This window comes from Berghia stephanieae, chromosome 4 (genome assembly GCF_034508935.2).
Source record: "Berghia stephanieae isolate SIO BIC M18660-M18661 chromosome 4, UCSD_Bste_1.3, whole genome shotgun sequence".
NCBI classification, from domain to species: domain Eukaryota; kingdom Metazoa; phylum Mollusca; class Gastropoda; order Nudibranchia; family Aeolidiidae; genus Berghia; species Berghia stephanieae.
This window is the reverse complement of record NC_088363.1, coordinates 5,760,651-5,783,150: the sequence shown is the minus strand read 5'-3', so window position 1 is coordinate 5,783,150 and position 22,500 is coordinate 5,760,651. Positions and strand designations below refer to the sequence as shown.

Below are 22,500 nucleotides of genomic sequence, written 5' to 3'. Positions count from 1 at the left end.
TTTTTAAAAATAAATAATAACTAACAAAATGACGGCAAACCATATTTTTGGATGTCTCTCATCCCTGGCGGTTATTTATTTTTTTTAATACGAAAAAAAAATATTTATATTATAATCTTGGCATTTACGAGCAAGGCGATACAAACATACAGATCTGTCAGTCTGTAAGTGTGAAAGACATTGTTCAAGAATTGGGTGGGTGGGGGGGGGGAGGGGAGGTGTTGTTTGATGGGGAATTGGGGGGGGGGGGAGAGAGAGAGAGAGAGAGAGAGAGAGAGAGAGAGAGAGAGAAGAGAGAGAGAGACTTGAGAAATGATAAACATCAACCAGTTCAATGCTTTACTCCAGATAGATGCGTCTTGAAATATTTGGCCAGATAACTCGTCCTTCAAATATCGATCGATTTAAATGACCCTCATCTTGGAAAAAAAAACAACAAAAAAACTCTCAAACCTGGGGATTTATTTAAAGACTTGGCGAAGTCCCAGGTTTGAGAGATTTTGCCAAGATGAGGGTCATTTAAATCGATCGATATTTGAAGGACGAGTTTTCTGGCCAAATGTTAAAATATGGGTTTTTTCCAGAGTACGGCATTGTTAAGGTGTGTGTGTGTGTGTCGATTGCCGTGTTTTCCTTCTATCCGTCGTCGCCTCTCAGAAGTCAACACGCTCGTCACGTGATTTATGACTTTGGTATGGATGCTATGCGTTTGGGTAAAATATTCACAGCATCCGCCAGCCAGATTAATGATACCTGCCTGCACACAAAACCATAAGTAACCTTAAACGTGTGTATGTAGAATGAGGTTGACGTCAATTGAGTCTTTGTTATTGATTTTTGCCATCCATGTTTATGAGTAACTCTCACTAAACTGGATGAACCAGATTATAAAAGTTCATGGTTACACATTGTTTTGTGTGTTGGTCCGTTATGTTTCTGGATGGCAGTTGTTAGCTTCTGAGCCATGCTATAGATAGTTCGAAGATGACGTCACTCAAGCCTTTGTTCTTGTATTTTGCCATCCGCGTTTGTGAGTTATTCTCACTGAACTGTATTAACGTTCATGGATACACACAGTTTTGTGTGTCGGTCCGTTATACTTCCGGGTGGCAATGTTATGAGCTTCTTAGCCATGCGCATACTATCTATATTAGTGAGAACCACTCATAAAAATGGCTGTCTAAAAACAATAACAAAGAGCTAATGTGTCTGAGGGCAAAGAGTGTGTAGGGTAACGTAGTTACCAAGAGCTCTCACTTCTCTTAACCGCAATGCTATTGTCGCGTGCCAGGCGAGACAGCGAGGTGGGTGTGCTCCGCGTGTATCATGCGCGCTAGGCTTACTGATACAATGAAGAAAATACGGAAGATGCTTTGCTTCACCAAAAGCGGGAAGTGAGAGCTCTTGGTAACATAACAATCGTTACCTACACGTTCTTTGCTGAGGGAGATGAGATGGGGGGGGGGGGGGGGGGAGTTAGAAGGGATTATTTTTTAGAACGATGGGAGACTGTCTGAAGCCATAATGATCTATTGAATTTTAAGAATAAGCAATACAACCAATAACTGAACAAGTGGGTATGGAAGCTGCCAGACAAAGCAAGGAAGAAAAATACCCAAAAAAAAAAATAAAAAATTTAAACATCCCAAAAAATCAGTCGACCTCGACTGGGGATCGAACCTCAAACCTTCTGATTACCAGTCAGACGTGCTACCATCTTACACGAGCCTCTTGTAATGGTAGCATGTCTAACCGGTAATCAGAAGGTCTGAGGTTCGATCCCCAGTTCAAAGTGTTACGAGGTGTAACGTTACTAAATAAAATAATGATTTTGTCTCGAGACACAGACCAGGCGAATGTTCGAGATGAAAAAAAAATCTATCATTTATTGACAAAGAAGACGATTTAAAAAATAAAACGAAAGAGACAGGATTAAGTTGAATGTATCTAGTATTATCATTCTGCACGTATTATTCTCACATCATATGCTACCTCGTCGTACAAGTCCGTCATTGTCATCAACAGCTAGAAGCGCGAACAACGCAATGCATACACAAACAACACAAGCAGAAGTATGCAAACATAAACACTTCTTGTGCTTTGTAAAAAAAAAACAACACGTATTTAAACTTTTGGCCAGAAATATTAAAAAATTTTTGGCCATAAAACTCGTCCTTCAAATATCGAACGATTAAAATGACCCTCATCTTGGCAAAAACTCTCATACCTGGGGCTTCCGCGGAAGCCCCAGGTATGAGAGTTTTTGCCAAGATGAGGGTCATTTTAATCGTTCGATATTTGAAGGACGAGTTTTATGGCCAAAATTTTTAATAGGTGTGGGTTTCGGGTTTGTTTGTTTTTTCCGGAGTCTGACAGATGAGCAGTGAATTGTGGCCAAATTGATGTCTGAAGACCGCCTGATGTGTTTTTGATGGCGTGTTTGTCGGACGATAATCGGACCAGATCGGATTCTTTACAGCTTTATGATCGGATTATGTTCACTAATGAGGATCTGCTCATGCTGGAAACTTGGCCACATTCTGGCTAAATAAATTGGAAACGTGGTCGCATTCGGCCTAGATAAATTGGAATCTTGGCTACATTGTGGCTAAATAAATTGGAAACTTGGCCACATTAGGGCTAAATAAATTGGAAACTTGGCTACATTAGGGCTAAATAAATTGGAAACTTGGCCACATTAGGGCTAAATAAATTGGAAACGTGGCTACTTTAGTGCTAAATAAATTGGAAACTTGGCCACATTAGGGCTAAATAAATTGGAAACTTGGCTACATTCTGACTAAATAAAACGCTGATTTAAAAAAAAATTCAATTTGACCAGAATTATCTTAACTTTGGCTTCAAATGTGCGGCTACGAGGTCTTGTGGTATTACTATGACACTCGATTTCGGATCGGAAGGTCTTGGGTTCGAGCCTGGGGTCGGTGCGTATAGTTGAGTCCTTGGAAAAAGGACTCTCGAAGGCTATGCTCTGAAAAAAACCACATTTCTAAACGTTGTTCTTACAGAACGGCCCCTTCCACTTTTCTTATGGTGGTAGTGAAGGATTGTAACGAAAATATTAGGAAGGTTGTTGTGATGATGATGATGATGATGACGATGATGATGATGATGATGATGATGATGATGATGATGATGATGATGATGATGACGACGATGATGATGATGATGATGATGATGATGATGATGATGATGATGATGATGATGATGATGATGATGATGGATGATGATGATGATGATGATGATGATGATGATGATGATGATGATGAGACGACGACGACGACGACGAGATGATGATGATGATGTGATGATGATGATGATGATGATGATGTATGATGATGACATGATGATGATGAGATGACGATGATGATGATGATGACGATGATGATGATGATGATGATGATGATGATGATGATGATGATGATGATGATGATGATGATGATGATGATGATGTTGTTGATGCCGGGTTTTTTTTTATTTTATTTTATTTATTTTTTTTTTTACGATAACTACTATGTTACTAGTGTGCATCTTGTGTGAGTGTGTCTATGTCAATATTGTATTGTTATAAATGTGTAACCAAATGACAAATTATCATTTTTTGGGGGACAATAAAGATATATTATTATTATTATTATTATCCTATGTCGTGACAAAGGAACTGAAGTCCTTTTTGGAGTAAGAACAAGCAAAGGTATTCTTGCCAACATGAAAACAAAAAAGTTTTTTGCCATTTTATAGCAAAATACTGTATAGATAGTATGCGCTTGGCTAAGAAGCTCACAACATTGCCATCCGGAAGTATAACGGACCAACGCACAAAACTATGTGTAACCTTAAACGTTTATAGATAGTAGACACTTTTCTACTCACTTCATATCTTATAGATAGTATGCGTTGGATTAGAAGCTCAGACCATTGTCACCCGGAAGTATAACGGACCAACACGCACAGCTGTGTGTAAGCTTAAACGTTTATAGTCTGGTTATTACAGTTTAGTGAGAATTGCTCCAAAAAATGGATGGCAAAAAGCAATAACAAAGACCTGAGTGACGTCAAATTCATTCTATTTATTACACTCCAACTTCTATTTCGTTTGTTGTACAAAATGGCAGGTGTTTGGAATCTGTTATTGTTTAATACCATGTTTTTTTGACGTATTCTCTATGATGAAAGGTTTTGTTTTTTGTTTTTTGTTTTTTTTTTTATAGTGCAATATCCACTCGAAGTCTCAAAGCGCTTTTCAGGGGGTCCCAGGCCAACAGCAACGCTTAGCATATAGGACGAAGGTGTAAAAAAATACATAGAACTTCATCTAGAATTTAACTCTCCCCCCCCCCCCCCCCAGCCCCAGCCCCCCTCCTCTCCCCACCCTTCTAAATTTCCATCTGTTAGGCGATATCAAATTCCGATCCGAAAGCGAGTGTCATATAAGACCACATAGCCGGACAATATTATGGCGTATCCAGTACAACATGGCGGCTGTTTGATATTGGTTGTAAATGTCTGTTGTGTATATCTGTGTGTGTGTGTATGAGAGAGAGAGATAGATAGAGAGAGAGATAGAGAGATAGATAGATAGATAGATAGATAGAGACAGAGAGAGAGAGAGAGAGGGAGAGAGAAAGATAGCGAGAGAGAGAGAGAGAGAGAGTGTGTGTGTGTGTGTTTGTGTGTGTTTGTGTGTGAGAGAGAGCGAGTGTGTGTGTGTGTTTGTGGGATGACATTGTGATAAGATGATTGCAGTCGACATCTGCCAGGGAGATAGTAGATAGATCGTCTCATGTTTCATGTCTTGTCTGATTTTGTTTCGCCGTGCTGCTCTTTGCAGTCGTCTCATAGTCTGTCGTATGTCTTGTCTGATGTTTGATTCGCCCGGTGGCTGCCTCCATCTGGCACCGTGACGGTCTCATAGTCTGTCGTATGTCTTGTCTTGTCTGATGCTTGATTTGCCCGGTGGCTGCCTCCATCTGGCACCGTGACGGTCTCATAGTCTGTCGTATGTCTTGTCTTGTCTGATGCTTGGTCTGCCCGGTGGCTGCCTCCATCTGGCTACGTGACGGCCTGACTGGTTAATGTAACAAATGAGATATAATAGATCGTCTAGTCTGTCGTATGTCTTGTCTGTCTGATGCTTGGTCTGCCCGGTGGCTGCCTCCATCTGGCTACGTGACGGCCTGACTGGTTAATGTAAAACAAATGGAGATATTAGATAGATCATCTCCTAGTCTGTCGTATGTCTTGTCTGTCGGTTGCTTGATTTGCCCGGTGGCTGCCTCCATCTGGCACCGTGACGGCCTGACGGGTTCCGATATCACAGCGAATTGGAAAGAAATTACCTAGAATTTAATTTAGAATTTACATTTTCGTTTCTTCCCCGCTCTTTTAAAATAATTGTATTTTACATGTAGATGTGTGTGAGTGTGTGTGTGTGTTTGTGTGTGTGTGTGTTTTATGATTGGTTTTTCATCATTATGTTCCTATGAGTAATCTTTATCCCTCTCTCTTTCTCTCTCTCTCTCGCTCTCTCTCTCACTCTCTCTTTCTGTCTCTCTCTCTCACACACACACACACTCTCTTTCCCTCACTCTCTCTCTCTCACTTTCTGTCTCGCTCTCTCTCTCTCTCTCACACACACACACACACACACACTCTCTCTCTCTCTCTTTCTGTCTCTCTCTCTCACACACACACACACACACACACACACTCTCTCTCTCTCTCTCTCCTCTCTGTATGTGTCTGTATGTGTGTGTGTGTGTTTGTTTTATTGCCTACGTTTTGTTTTCTGACTAATAATAATATATTCTATAACTTCCCCGACGTATCAACTGACAATGTGTTTGTACCTTTACTTGTTTTGGCGTGTGTGTGTTTTTTGTTAATTCAGTAATTGATTTGGCACAATCTCTGTCGTGTTTACCACGGAATACAAAACAAGATGGCGACGTAGTGGTAGCGCTTCTGTGTTGATGTCTATCTTCAATTTTCTACTCACTTCTGATCGCTTTGACTAAAAATATTACGTGCTTGGCTAAGAAGCTCACATCATTGCCATCCGGAAGTATAACGGACCAACACACAGAACTATGTGTAACCTTTAACATTTATAGATAGAATGCGCTTGGCCAAGGAGTTCACAACATTGCCATCCGGAAGTATAACGGACCAACACACAAACTCTGTGTAACCATGAACTTTTATAGTCTGGTTAATACAGTTTAGTGAGAATATCTCACAAACGCGGATGGCAAAAACAATAACAAAGGCCTGAGTGACGTCATCTTCGAACTATCTATAGTCTGGCTAATACAGTTTAGTGAGAATTACTCATAAACTTGGATGGCAAAAAGTAATAACATAAAGGTACATTTTCTCTCATGGTTAAAAAGATAGAATGCAAATATAGTAGCAAATAAGGAAGAAACAGTGCAAAACTGACCTACTCCCCCTCAGTCCATCCCCAATTCAATCCTCAAAAAAGAAAGGAAGAATATAATCAAACGAGCAACAGTAAAAACAAATCAAAAAAGCTGTAATGAATGGGCTGCCTGCCCCAGTTGTACGGTTCACCATGTCTGTGTCAGTCTGTGTCTCTGTGTGTTACAATGGTTGTTGGTGCATTTCGCACATTGTTCTTGTCACTCCAGCCGGTAACAATAACACGTAACGGACTAGTCACGTGTCAAGGATGCGTTCTTACTACATACTTAGGTTTTTTTTGTTCACCATCGTGCAGTGTTTGTGTTACTGGCGGGGATTTTTTCGTTTGTTTTAGATTTGTTTGGGGTTTTTGTTTTGTTCTAGTTTGTTTGTATAGATAGAATGCGCTTGGTCAAGGAGTTCACAACATTGCCACCCGGAAGTATAACGGACCAACACACAAACTCTGTGTAACCATGAACTTTTATTGTCTGGTTAATACAGTTTAGTGAGAATAACTCACAAACGCGGATGGCAAAAACAATAACAAAGGCCTGAGTGACGTCATCTGCATACTATCTATAGAAGTTTTTGGGTTGTTTTTTTAAGCGCGAAAGGGGGGGGGGGGGGGGAAAGAGGATTTTGTTTTGTTTATTTTATTGGGAGGGGGGGGGGTATGTGTGTGTGTGGGTGTGTGCGTGTGTGTGTTATTTTGGGTTTGTTTTCGTTGTTGGTTTTTTTTCTTGTTTCATGTTTGTTATTTTTTTGAAAGGTTGTTGGTTGTTATTTTTTAAATTAATTTTTTTTTTTTTTTTTTGGGGGGGGGGGGGTGAGGGAAGGGGTTATTTATGGCATTTCTTATCAATGATGTCATTGTTGTTTATATTGATAGTATGCGCTTCGCTAAGAAGCTCATAACATTGCCATCCGGAAGTATAACGGCCCCAACACAAAACTATGTGTATCCATGAACGTTTATAGTCGGGTTAATACAGTTCAGTGAGCATAACTCATAAACGCGGATGGCAAAAAACAATAACAAAGACCTGAGTGACGTCATCTTCGAACTATCTATTAGTTTGATAGTTTAATCTGTGTTGTGTGTGCTGAACACATAAAAGTGACATTGATGTTCACGCCAGAACCGCATGTCGTATGCTCGACAATCGGGGGAGAAAACAGTGACGTCAATACTGCCGTACTCTGTTTAAAAAAAAAACATATTAAAAAATTTGGCCAGAAAACTCGTCCTTCAAATATCGATCAATTTAAATTACTCTCATCTTGGCAAAATCTCTCAAACCCGGGACTTCCCCGAAGTTTCTATTTTTGTTTTAGTTTTGCTTTGATTTTGTTTGTTTGTTTTTTTGTTTTTTGGGTTTTTTTTTTATTTTGTTGTTTTATATTTTGTTTTTGTTGACTTTTGGATTGGTTTTTGTTTTTGTTGTTTTTTTTTTTTTGTTTGTCTTTTTTTTTTTTTTTTTTTTTTTTGTTTTTTTTTTTTTTTGGGGGGGGGGGGTTTGTGAGTTTTATGTAGGTTCTTTTTTTTTTTTTTCATTGGTGTGATGTATTTTTTTTTGGGTTTTATTAGCAAAATTTCTATCTAAAACGATAAATATGTGTTGTTGTTTTTTGACAGCCATACATAGTAACGATCTTGTTGTTAGTATCGTCAAGGACTTCGATACTTAACCAGTACATAAGAGTGTTTTTTTAGTCCAGGAAGAATGTATGAATGTTTTGACAGGGACAAGGAGATGAGTTTGAAAACAAGAGTATTTTACCTAACACCCAGGCCCCCCCCCCCACCCCCCGTCCTTGGGGTCTTGTGACCACAAAACGAAGTGGAATGAAAAACTCTCATTTTACAGCTAGAGTTAGCGAGAGTCAAATGAACTGATCATTACTGTCTATTATGCATAAATAGAAACAAATACTGGGGTGTTTTTAACGTTTTCTAAATATTTTTCATATGGATAGTATGCGATTGGCAAAGAAGCTCATTCACAACATTGCCAACCGGAAGTATAACGGACCAAACACACAAAACTATACGATTATAGTCTGGTTAGTACAGTTTAGTGAGAATTACTCATAAATGCGGATGGCAAAAAAAAACCAAACAAACCCAATAACAAAGACCCTAGTGACGTCAACTTCATTCTATCTATATTAATATCATGAAATGACTTTTAAGATCTCGTGGTAAAGGATGCAAGGGATTCTTCTTCTACTGACAGAAGTAAACATATCTCTGTTTGAGCGTGGCCTTCGTAAAGTTATGGCCTGACACTGACCAAAAAATGACGTCAAAATGTCAGTCTTTTGCCACAAAAGAAAACAAATCGTAAGTTGTATTCAATAGTTCAACCAATGGAATAACTTGTTTCCATGAGCTCTACTCACGACAACTCACTAGGCGGTACAAAAACCAAATAATAACGTCAAATGCCAGTCTTTTTGGGTTTCAGTATCAGGCTATAGATAGTATGCAGATGACGTCACTCAGGCATTTGTTATTGTTTTGCCATCCGCGTTTGTGAGTTGTTCTCACTAAACTGTATTAACCAGACTATAAAAGTTCATGGTTACACAGGTTTGTGTGTTGGTCCGTTATACTTCCGGATGGCAATGTTGTGAACTCCTTGGCAAGCGCATTCTATCTATAGATAGTTTGAAGTTGACGTCACTCGGGTCTTTGTTATTGTTTTTTGTCTTCCGCGTTTATGAGTAATGCTCATTGAACTGATTTAACCCGACTATAAACGTTCATGGATACTCACAGTTTTGTGTGTTGGTCCGTTTTACTTCCGGATGGCAATATTATGAGCTTCTTAGCCAAGCGCATACTATCTATAACTTAACGATGACTACGGTTTGGGCCAATTTTGTATCTACGGGGTTTTGTCATGGTAAGGGCCGAGTTGCCCCAGGTAAGAATAATAATTTGTCAGGTTCAGATACCTGGCGGTGAGTACTTACTTACATACTGCGATGGGTAGTGAAATGGTTGCGCGTGCGATGAGTTGATAAAGACGAGGAAAGATTTCTTTCGTTTCATTGTAACTGTAAATATAAGGAGATTAGATTTAAATCATAAGGTTAAAAAAAAAGGTTTTATATAGCGCAATATCCACTAAACGTGCTCAAAGTCAAAGCGCATTACAAGGGGTCCCTGACCTACAGCAACACGCAACGTCTAGAACGAGACATGACGCCCGATAGGCGATATTACAATTTTTTACGACAGAGACAACGCTATTAACGGTGAGGTACTCATTTTACACCTGAGTACGGTGAGAGAATGTGAGTAAAGAGCCTTTTCCAAGGACTCAACTATGCGCCGAGCGAGGCTCAAACCTGGGCCGGACCTTCCGATCCGAAAGCGAATGTCATATACCACTAGACCACCTAGCTGTGAGACACATTGAAAATCATTATTTTCTAAGTTATAGAACGGTGTCTTTTGATGTCAATAACACATCGTGTATGTAATTGGAGACATCGAGGATGTACAAAGAAGAAAACAGCTATCAAACGCCGCACTCAGTAAACTCACCAATGTATGGATTAGAGGTGACAAAATAAATAGAAAAACCAAACTGAAACTGTACCGTGCTCTTGTAAAACCGGTACTTCTGTATAACTGCGGCACTTGGGCGTTGACAAAATCCGAAGAAGAACATCTGGATGCCTTCCATCGCACACAGCTAAGAAGGGTACTGGACATCAAATACCCAAAAAAGATCTCAAATGAATCACTCTATAAGATCACAAAAGAAAGACCAATCTCCTTGACATTTTACAGCAACGATGGCAACTTTTCGGTCACATACTACGCAGGGACAAAAACATACCAGCTAACCAAGCCATGTCGGGATACTTCCAAAAACACGGGAACCTTTTCAGAGGAAGACCGATCACAACACTCCTGTGATCCTAAACAAAAACCTCACAACACTTGGACAAAGCATTAGTCTCATAACGGCAGGGGACCTTGAAAATCTGAGAACCCTAACAGAGGACCGGCAATATTGGAGACACCTCACACAGGAAAGACTGGAAACAGCCAAGGCGACCCGATCTTTCGGTCGAGACGCGAAAGGCATCTAAGTCAGGTCAAGTCAAGTATGTAAGAGCGCCGCCATTAGGAGAAGGAATGGGGCATTGCCAATCGATGTAAAATACAAGATACACATCATAGAGTATTATTGTCTATAAATAGAACGGTGTCTTGGTGTAATAACACATGTGTACTAAGAGCGCGGCCATTATGAGTAAGGAATGGGGCACGGACAATAGATGTAAAATACAAGATACACATCATAGAGTATTATTGTCTATAAATAGAACGGTGTCTTTTGGTGTTAATAACACATCGTGTACCTAAGAGCGCGGCCATTATGAGTAAGGAATGGGGCACGGACAATAGATGTAAAATACAAGATACACATCATAGAGTATTATTGTCTATAAATAGAACGGTGTCTTTTGGTGTCAATAACACATCGTGTACCTAAGAGCGGGCCATTAGAGTAAGGAATGGGGCACGGACAATAGATGTAAAATACAAGATACACATCATAGAGTATTATTGTCTATAAATAGAACGGTGTCTTTTGGTGTCAATAACACATCGTGTACCTAAGAGCGCCGCCATTAGGAGAAGGAATGGGGCATTGCCAATCGATGTAAAATACAAGATGCACATCATAGAGTATTATTGTCTATAAATAGAACGGTGTCTTTTGGTGTCAATAACACATCGTGGATGTAAGAGCGCGGCCATTATGAGTAAGGAATGGGGCATTGACAATAGACATAAAATACAAGATACACATCATAGAGTATTATTGTCTATATATAGAACGGTGTCTTTTGGTGTCAAAAACACATCGTTTGTGTAAGAGCGCGGCCATTATGAGAAAGAAATGGGGCATTGACAATAGATGTAAAATACAAGATGCACATCATAGAGTATTATTGCCTATATATAGATAGTTCGAAGATGACGTCACTCAGGTCTTTGTTATTGCTTTTTGCCGTCCGCGTTTTTGAGTAATTCTCACTGAGCTGTATTAACCCGACTATAAACGTTCATGGATACACACAGTTTTGTGTGTTGGTCCGTTTTACTTCTGGATGGCAATGTTATGAGCTTCTTTGCCAAGCGCATACTATCTAAAGAACGGTGTCTGTTGGTGTTAATAACACATCGTGTGTGTAAGAGCGCCGCCATTAGGAGAAGGAATGGGGCATTGACAATAGATGTAAAATACAAGATACACATCATAGAGTATTATTGTCTATATATAGAACGGTGTCTTTTGGTGTCAATAACACATCGTGTACCTAAGAGCGCGGCCATTATGAGTAAGGAATGGGGCATTGACAATAGACATAAAATACAAGATGCACATCATAGAGTATTATTGTCTATATATAGAACGGTGTCTTTTGGTGTCAATAACACATCGTGGATGTAAGAGCGCCGCCATTATGAGAAAGGAATGGGGCACTGACAATAGACATAAAATACAAGATGCACATCACAGAGTATTATTGTCTATATATAGAACGGTGTCTTTTGGTGTCAATAACACATCGTGGATGTAAGAGCGCCGCCATTATGAGAAAGGAATGGGGCATTGACAATAGACATAAAATACAAGATGCACATCATAGAGTATTATTGTCTATATATAGAACGGTGTCTTTTGGTGTTAATAACACATCGTGTACCTAAGAGCGCGGCCATTGGGAGAAAGGAATGGGGCATTGACAATAGACATAAAATACAAGATGCACGCTCTCTTGTGGTGTCAATAACACATTGTGTATGTAAGAGCGCCGCCATTTAAAGAAAGGGAAAAAAATGAATTGATCACACTGACATAACTTTCACACCACAACTATCTTGTCTTAAAGAGGAATTTATGATCTAGAGTTTTGCACGTAAAAAAGACGCTCGTTGAATATCTCGTGTTGTGTAAATCTATTGTGAGAAGATTGCTCTTGGGTTGTCATGTTTTGAGATAAGAAAGGGAAAAGGGAGGTAACTGTAATTGATTTGCAAAAAGACGCTCGTTGAACATCTCGTTGTTGTGTAAATCTATTGTGAGAAGATTGTTCTCCACGGGTAAGAAGGTGATGAGTTTGACGTGTTTTGAGATAAGGAGGGGAAAGGGGAGGTAACTGTAATTGAATTTTGATTTGAAATGAGGATACGTGGTGAAAATTGGTAATTGGTGAGAGTGTTGGAGATACGGGGTTGGGTGGTTTGTGGGTGGGTTTTTATTATTGGCGTAGCTTGTATGTATTGAAGTAGTAGTTGTAGTAGTTGATGTTGTTGTGGTAGTAGAAGTTGTAGTACTGTAGAAGTGGTGGTGGTAGTAGTGGTAGTAGTAGTAGTAGTAGTAGTAGTAGTAGTAGTAGTAGTAGTAGTAGTAGTAGTAGTAGTAGTAGTAGTAGTAGTAGTAGTAGTTGTTGTTGTTGTTGTTGTGGTTGTTGTTGTTTTTGTTTTCTTGTTCTTTTTGTTGTAAGAAGCCGAGGAGGAGGAGGAGAAGAAGGAACAGTAGTTTTAATTGTATAGATACTGGTGTAGATTTGTTGTTGTTGTTGTTGTTGTTGTTGTTGTTGTTGTTGTTGTTGTTGTTGTTGTTGTCGATGTCAAAATCAAATTGTGCTTCAGTGGAATGTGTAATCCTCGCATCACTTTGTCAGCGAACTATGTGAAGATTTCTTCTTGGTTGAAGCGAATGAGCGTCACGCACAGCGTGGGCCAAAACAAAACGAAAGATTGGGTGGAATTAAATGGATGGGAGAATTGAGAATGCATGCTGCAGACAGCTGAACGTCCCGATAGACACAACAATATTCATTTTGGCGTACTTGGAAAAACACGTATTTAAAATTTTGGCCAGAAAACTCGTCCTTCAAATATCGACCGATTAAAATAGACTAGACCCTCATCTCGGCAAAAATAAAAAATAAAAAAAAGAAACTCTCAAACCTGGGACTTTACGGAAGGGTTAGGGAGGTGCCAGGAAGTATAGTTTTTGCCAATACGACGGTCATTTTGATCGATTTTATGTTTGAAGGACGAATTTTCTGGTCAAAATTTTAAGAGTGCTTTTCAAGAGTGGAGCAGAATTATTGTCTACAAGGAGGAATTACATTACGTACTCGATTGGCTTCGACTGTTGTCTCTGTGTTTGTGTTTGTTTGTGTGTGTGTGTGTGTGTGTGTGTGTTTGTGTTTGTTTGTGTGTGTGTGTGTGTGGGGGGGGGGTGCATAGATTTGGCATCACCATAAATTGTAGATAGATAGATAGATAGATAGATAGATAGATAGATAGATAGATAGATAGATAGATAGATAGATAGATAGATAGTTAGATAGATGGATAGATGGATAGATGGATGGATGGATGGATGGATGGATAGATAGATAGATGGATGGATGGATGGATGGATGGATGGATGGGTGGATGGATGGATGGATGGATGGATGGATGGGTGGATGGATGGATGGATGGATGGATAGATGGATGGATATTAGGTAGGTAGGCGCGTGCATCGAAAGACTAATAGACTGCTATTCTTACACACACATAAAACACCCGATGACACCAGTGAGAGAGAGAGAGAGAGAGAGAGAGAGAGAGAGAGAGAGAGAGAGAGAGAGAGAGACTACCATTTGATTAAGAAAGGCCAATTACTAGAAATAATTCATGTTAATAGTTAGATTAATTCTATTCGAAACAAATCGATGCGGAAAACTGTTCAACGCAAAGGAAGAGAAAACTGTAGCTTTTATATTTTAACCATTAGGCCGTTAACGAAATCATTACCTACACACCACCAAACATGTTTTCAAACCAAATTAAGCCACAATTAACTTTTTACATCCCCATCCATGGCCATTCAAGTCTTAGAATCTTTCGTTTCACAATGAAGTCCAAGAAGCTTTTCAAAAAAAAAATTAATCTAAAAGCCGTTCCATTGTCACTTCCTGTCTGGAGTATTGAACACACCACCACGTCGCTTTCACTTTCACCTCTCTGTTGTAACTCCGACAAAACGCGTGTTTCTATTTTTGAACAAAAAAAAAAAAAACAAAATCTGATAAATTTTATTTTAGTTATTTTATGATATCAGTTTTGTGACGTTCAACCTGTTAAAAAAAATCTCAAAACGAAAACTCTAAAAAAAATTCTGGCTTTGAGATTTTTTGTACGTACGTTTCGACAACCAGTTCTTTTTTTTTTTTTTTTTTTTTTTTTTTTTTTTTTTTTTTTTTTGCAGGTATAACAACCCAAATTGTCATAGTCCAATTGTCGTAATGGAAATACTCTCAAACCAACGTAAAAATATTATTGTCCTTAACAACAACGTTTAATCAAGCCCATAATTGCATTCGGTCATCAGACCTGCAAATACGTATCGACGTAGGTTGAGACGCTTCTCAGTGGGTCGATATTTGATGTGAAACGTTTTCGGGCTAAAAAGACAATCCAGCTTTTTGTCAAAGTACATCGCCCCCCCCCCCCCCCCCACCCCTTCCCCCTCCCCCCTCCCCCCTATCTATCTGCGTTGGGTTCAGAGTGAGTTCCATGCCCGGTGTCTCTATTGTTCCGTGTAGACCAACTGCTAACTAGATCGATCGGGGTCAAGTTTTCTTTATCTTTCTACTCCATTGTCACCCCACACCACCACCATCACCACCATCACCACCACCATCACCACCATCACCACCACCAACACCAACACAAACACCACCACAGAAAAGTACAGACGACAAAAGTTTTTTTTTTTTTTTTGCATTATATTTTATTTGTTTTCCACGTTTGTTTGTGTATTGTTGTGCTGACGAAGGGTTTGTACCCGAAACGTCCATTGTCTGTTTTGTTCCCATACGAAGTCTCTCCATTTTCACTCTTTCGTTAGTATTTTACGATCACCGGCTTCAGGCAGCCCCTACGCGGGTGGTTGGATGGGAGCATCACCCTTGAATCATATACCTATGATGTTCGCATGGGTGTACGATCCGATAGTGATGTCGTTTCTTCTTCTCTTTACTAGCCTATCCTGCTTCTTTGGTTTGTGTTTGTATTATTGACAGGGGATATTTTTTTCCTGTAAATCCTCTGCCTGTTTGTTCTTGGTTATTTATAATTTAGCTTATGATATCTATAGGTTATGATTTTGATTGACATTTGTACTATTTTTGTTAGATTGCTTGTTTTTTTTGTTTCAGCGGTCTCTCATATAACCTCAATTGTGTTGGAAGAGACCTAAAGAAACAAACAGGCAGTCCCTACCGTTTTCTAATAACACATCTTATTTTCCTTTCCCCCCATCCCCCCATCTCTAGGTCTAAATGGCGAAATCAGGTACAGCGTTTTTGGAGAGGAAGCGGAACTCTTCGGTGTGGGCCCAATCAACGGAAGTGTCTACACGACAGCTCTCTTGGACAGAGAACTACATCCGGTCTACTCATTGGTTGTCATAGCAACGGACCAAGCCTCGGAGGCAACTGAGCGACTTTCAACGAGAACCAATGTGAGTCTTTGTTAGATATTTGTTCAAGTTGAATTACTTAGAAAGTGTGAAATGTTCATAAGAGATATCTAGTTTGAAGGCATTCTTTCCAACCGCTATAATATAGCTTAGCCCGAGGTGGCTATGATGAATGTTAATACTGACCTTTGCCATCTCGGGGAAAAATAAATATCGGCGCAAGACCGAAATCAAGCTGAAGATTGTGGTCGCATTATAATATTATCCGCCATTTTACTGAAGACAGGCAAGATTTTATAGAGTAAATAATAGTATATGAAATGGTGAATGTTTTTAACAATTCTATTTATTAATTTATTTTATTTATTAGATTATTTATTCATTGATTTATTTATTTATAGATTTTTAATCTTGGGGGTGATTGATTGTATGTTGTTTTTTTTTTGCTTTCTGTTTTGTCTGTGTTTTTTGGGGGGTCTTTTTTTATTGTTTGTGGGGGGGGGGGGGTGTTTTGTTTTGTTTTGTTTTTCCGGATGGAGGGGGCGGGTTGTCTTTAGTGTTTTTTTTTTTTTGTTTTTTTTTTTTGTTTTTTTTTTGTTTTATCTTTGGATTTTTGTTGTTTTTTTAATGTTTTTTTTTTGTTTTTGCTTTTTTTTTGGGTGGGGTGGGGGGGGGGGGGTTGGTGTCTCTTTTGTTGTTTTTGTTGTTGTTTTCTTTTGTTTTTGCTTTTTCGATGTGATTCAACTACTATCACTTGAAAGACGATTCGAATGTTTGGAACAGACAGAAGGCTGGGATTGGGGGGGGGGGGGGGTTGGGGCACGAGAGAGAGAGAGAGAGAGAGAGAGAGAGAGAGAGAGAGAGAGATTTTTTAAAACGTTCGCTTAGATTCGAGCCTCAACGCTTTCATGAATATATATGTATTGTCTCTTACTCAATATTTTTAATTTTACATATTTGCTTTGTTGTTGATTTTTCTACAATAATAATATTAACACCGCTACAACAACCGCCACCATGGCTACAAGTACAGCTAAAACAGCATCAAAACCAACTACTTATACTGTTACTAGTGGTGGCGGTGGGAGTTATTGATGTTTTCGTTGTTGTTGTTGTTGGTGTTGTTATCGTCGCTGTCGTTGTTGTCCGATTTTGGTTGTCATTTGCTACAAAGTTATCAACGGAGGAGAAAGCCTATTTTTCTACCTACAAGTTCAAACTACACCTCCCCATCGATATTTTACATTATCTTTATCTTCCCAGGTTGAAGTTAGACTCAAAGATGTCAACGACAGGAGACCAGAGTTTATCAGCCCAGGTAGAATCGGCATTCGAGAAGATTCCAAAACTGGCAGCACCGTCTTCACCGTAAGCGCGAATGACCTTGACGAAGGGGTCAACGGTCAAATAACCTTCACCTTGCTCTCCACAACTGGCCCCGGGGAGCCGTTTTCTATCAAAAGCGAAAGCGGCGCTCTCATTCTCGAGTCAAAGCTGGATCGGGAATCTACGTCTTCTTACACCCTGGTCATCGAGGCGAGAGATGGAGGTTCGGAACCTCTGAGATCTCAGCAAACTTTGAAAGTCGATGTTCTGGACGCCAATGACAACGCCCCTGATTTCACCAAGAACACCTACGAGAAAACGATCGCCGAGGACGTGTCTGTTGGAACGAGCCTGCTCAGAGTCCTGGCCCAAGACGATGATGAAGGATTTAACGGGGCTGTGCGCTATTTCATCGTGGGAGGTTCAGGCAGACACGACTTCCACCTGGACATGTCCAGCGGAGTCTTACGCGTCCAGAAATCCTTGGACTTCGAGCGTGCTGAATCCTACACGCTCACCGTCCAAGCTGAAGACAGCTCCGTGGAAAACCCACTCCATAGCAACGCTACTGTTGTCATCACGGTCACTGACGTCAACGACTTTGTACCCGTTTTCGATAACTCCCCCTACCACACGTTTGTCCAGGAAGGACTGGACTCCGGGAAGGAGTTGCCCATCTTCAACATCACCGCCCGTGACGAGGATTCGGGCGATAACGGATTAGTGCAGTACGCTCTCAGGAATATCATCAACTATTCCAGCTTGTTCCGGATTGACCCCTTGACCGGGCAGGTCCTAATGCTGAAACCGCTGGACAGAGAAACCACACCGGAGTATATATTGACCATCATTGCCATCGATAATGGTAAGTACTCATAACATGGACAAGATTGATGGGGGGTTCCGATAGCTTTGACAGTAGATACTGCAACCACCATTGAGTACAGACGATACAAGTTATATTTCATTAGGCTGCCTCTATTCCCCCCCCCCCCCCCCCCCCCCGGCCGATTGGATTACCGAAAAAAAAACGTCGCCGGCTTTTTGCGATTTGGATTTGATTGATTTTTTTTTTAATTGTTTAACTTGTGACAAGAAACTTAACAAATTACTGCATTACAACCTTTGGATTAAACATACAACAATTGTGGACTACTTTTTATACTATTATGAAGACTAGCATCCCGGGGGTGAGAATAGTCACTTCGATTTCATTATACTTTATTTGTTTTCCACGTTTATTTGTGTATTGTTGTGCTGACGAAGGGTTTGTACCCGAAACGTCCATTGTATGTTTTGTTTCCATAAGAAGCCTTTATATTTTCACTCTTTCGTTAGTATCTTTGACAGTAGAGCACTCTCTTCACAAGCAAAGACGCCGAGATAGATCCCGGGTGAAGTCGAGATTTTTTCAGACCTCCCTGTCTACCCAGCAGTGTTTTGGTAGCTGGGTCTTCTAGATCTGGCGGAGAGTACTTTGCGATAGGATAGCGTCTTATTTAAAAAGTAGCAAGCTATTACTAGTGTTAGTAACAGAAACAGAGATAAACTCCAGCTTCACGGGCCTAGAGAAGTGTTTCATAAGGCGGTGATGGAGATAATGACTTCAGCTATTGTTCCGATAGTTTAGAACCAGTTCGTAGCCATCATTAACTTACAGCCAGACACTAGAACCCACTAGGACTTATAGCCTTACTTCATTTTTTTAGGTTTGTGCAGCTTCTCATGAGTTGTTGGTAGTGCTCAAGGAAACAAGTGATTCCATTGGTTGAACTGTTGAATTCAACTCACGATTTGTTTTCTTTTGTGGCCAAAGATTGTCTTTTGACGTCATTTTTTGGCCAGTGTCAGGCTATAAATTGACTATGGCTACGACCAGTTACTTTGCGTCATTACGAGGGACGTGACGTAACGACTGTTGAACTCTATTAGATTCTCGACAAGGCACATAGACAGATATTCATCTCCCCTCCTTCCACATACTCCTGTTGATATCATCTCACTACAAGCATGCAACTTTAATTGAAACTGTTGACTGCTAAGAATCTGTTCAATTTGTATCTCTCCCGGCCCCCCCCCCCCCTCTCTCTCCCCTTTTTCTCTCTCTCTCTCTCTCTCTCTCTCTCTCTCTCTCTCTCTCTCCTGCCCCTCCTCTCTCTCTCTCTCTCTCTCTCTTTTTCTCTCTCTTTCTCTCTCTCTTTCTCTCTTTCTCTCTTTCTATTTCTTTCTTTCTCGCTCTTTCTCTCCTCTCTCTCTCTCTCTCTCTCTCTCTCTCTCTCTCTCTCTCTCTCTCTTTCTTTCTTTCTTTCTTTCTATGTCTCTCTCTCTATCTCTTCTTCTTCATCTCACTCTACCCATGGACCGCTCTCTCTCTCTCTCTCTCTCTCTCTCTCTCTCTCTCTCTCTCTCTTTCTCTCTTTCTCTTTCTTTCTCCGTCTCTCTCTCTCTACCTCTACCTCTCTCCCCCGATCTGAAATCTGCACCGTATTTAATCTGTAAATCTGTTTGTCAATTCATAGTTTCGTCGTCACCTCCACCCAAATCTTTCACATTTTGTTGTAATGGGACCCCTCAGTTTAATTGGATTTTGCCGACAGTTTCCCGTTATGTGGAATGTTAAATAGTCTGTGGCTTTATGGCTTTGTGGCTTTCTTATGGGATTTAACACACATCTCCAGACCTGTTGGTTCGAGTCCAGAGCTTAGCGGTTCGGAATGAATCCTTGATAAAGCCTTTTTTTCTCTCTCGCATTTTTTTCTCACCGCACTCAGAGACATAATGAGTTAGTTAGTTAATCCTCTTCGGGCCTTGAGGCACTAAGGACATCCACCAGACATCTCCATTTTTTACGATCGGCTGCTTTTGCGGTGGCTGTATATTCCAGGACAGGCCTGCTTCCTTTAATTCTTTCTCCATGGTCCTTCGCCAGGTTTCTTTGGGTCTTCCCCGCTTTCTCTTCCCATCTGCTGTCCAGTACAAGGCTGTCTTGGGAAGTGACCCTTTTTCCATTCTGGCCACATGACCCAGCCAACGCCTTCTTCTTCTTTTTATTTGGCTTTCAATGCTAGTGCAGTCAGCTTTCATTAATAGATCCACTGTTTTTATTTTTGTAGGCCAAAATAAATTAAAAATTCTTTTTAAACACTTTTCTGAAAGGCTTCTCGTTTCTGTATTAAGGAGGATGTCATTTTCCAGCTTTCACTTCCATAAAGCAGTACACTTAAAACATTGCTCTTGTATATTTTCAGCTTTGTCTTTCATTATGAGTACCAATCCTGTAAGAATTTGTGTCTTTCAGATATGAAATTGTTATATAACGCCTTACAGGCGTCATGTCATTTCTCTTCATTAATAATATTATATGTTGCTGTTGGCTTGAGATCCCTTGTAAAGTGGTTTGAGCACCTAATGTAGTGGATCAACTGTATTAATTAACTACGGTCTGACAACAAACTTTTCTTTCAAGGGATTTATTGAATAAACAACTAGAGCTTTTATATAACGCAATGTCAACTAAACGTGCTCAAGGCGCTTTACAAAGAGTCCCTGACCAACAGCAATACTTAACATGTAGAACTAGACGTCATGACGCCTCTTAGACGATATTATTTTTTTTTCCGACATAGACAACGCTGTTAAATGCAGAGGTACTCATTTTACACCTGGGTACTGTGATAGAATGTGGATAAAGAGCCTTTTCCAAGGACTCAACTCTGCGCCGAGCGAGGGAGGCTCGAACCCAGGACCTCCCGATCCGAAAGCGAGTGCCATACCACTAGACCACATAGCCGCACATGTTTACAAGATTGTTCCTTGCTTCAGATTGGATGAAATTGCCTCAGACTTGACTGACTTCATATGATATCCATTCTCTCCCACCAACCCCCCCCCCCCCCCCCCCCAAAAAAAAAGCCCCCACCCCACCCCACTCATGAAAGACAATATTCTTATTTATCAGACCATAGAACCCCCCCCCCCTCCTCCTCCTTTACCTCCCCTCCGCCCTCCCTCCCTCTGCCAAAAGATAAGCAATAATCTGTAAAAATTATGGACTTTCTCTGATGACTATCCAACCGGAAGTCCGTTAATGCACAACTGTCAAAAATTCTGGGCAATGTTTCCATTTCCGGTGAAGCAATACGATATTATTACTACTTCTGGGTAGGGCGTGATAAGCCTTTCCAGTGGGCGCGAGCAATGATTTATACTGACGGCAGATACTGTAGCTTGAATGAAGCAAAATGTGGCCAAGAAAACTCATCTATACAACTCTATACTTTCATGATCCTGATAGAATTTACAGCCAAATTAATTCTGACAAAACACAGTACTATTTAAAATTTGGCCAGAAAACTTTTACTTCAAGTACCAATAGGTTAACATGACATGCAACTTGTCAAAAAAAAAATTGTCAGAAAATCTCGTTAAGAAGGCTCAGGTTTGAGATATATTCAGACACGTTTAACAAGTTGGGAGTCGAGATATTTGAAGGACGAGTTTTCTGGCACAAATTTTAAATACGTGTTTTGTAGGGGTTTTTTTCCCCATCGTATGGCTATATTAGCTACCGCCATCTTGTACAGAATCTTTATAAAGATACTTTATTATCATACTAGATCATAGACCTGGGGGTTTATGGCCCTAACTTTAGTGTAGATAGTTAGTGTGTGTGGTAGTAGTAGAGTAATGTTAGTGAGTAGTTAGTAGATAGTAGTAGTAGTAGTAGTAGTAGTAGTAGTAGTAGTAGTAGTAGTAGTAGTAGTGTTAGTAGTAGTAGTAGTAGTAGTAGTAGTAGTAGTAGTAGTAGTAGTAGTAGTAGTAGTAGTAGTAGTAGTAGTAGTAGTATGTAGTAGTATGTAGTAGTATGTAGTAGTAGTAGTAGTAGTAGTAGTAGTAGTAGTAGTAGTAGTAGTAGTAGTAAGTAGTAGTAAGTAGTATGTAGTTAGTAGTAGTAAGTAAGTAGTAGAGTATGTAAGTAGTAGTAGTAGTAGTGAGTAGAGTAGTAGTATAGTGGAGTAGTAGAGTAGTAGTAGTAGTAGTAGTAGTAGTAGTAGTAGTAGTAGTAGTAGTAGTAGTGTAGTAGTGGTAGTAGTAGAAGTAGTAGTAGTAGTAGTAGTAGTAGTAGTAGTAGTAGTAGTAGTAGTAGTAGTAGTAGTAGTAGTAAGTAGTAGTAGTAGTAGTAGTAGTAGTAGTAGTAGTAGTAGTAGGA

The 22,500-nt window shown here is 40.0% G+C and overlaps 1 protein-coding gene across 1 annotated transcript in view; it reads left to right on the top strand.

Annotated features, from left to right (window-relative positions):
• LOC144969944 (cadherin-related tumor suppressor-like) overlaps positions 1-22,500 on the top strand; it is a 300,799-nt gene that overhangs the window by 206,270 nt on the left and 72,029 nt on the right. The window contains 2 exon segments of the mRNA XM_078909034.1: positions 15,820-16,007; positions 17,229-18,156. Of these exon segments, the coding sequence (XP_078765160.1) occupies positions 15,820-16,007; positions 17,229-18,156 (1,116 nt within the window).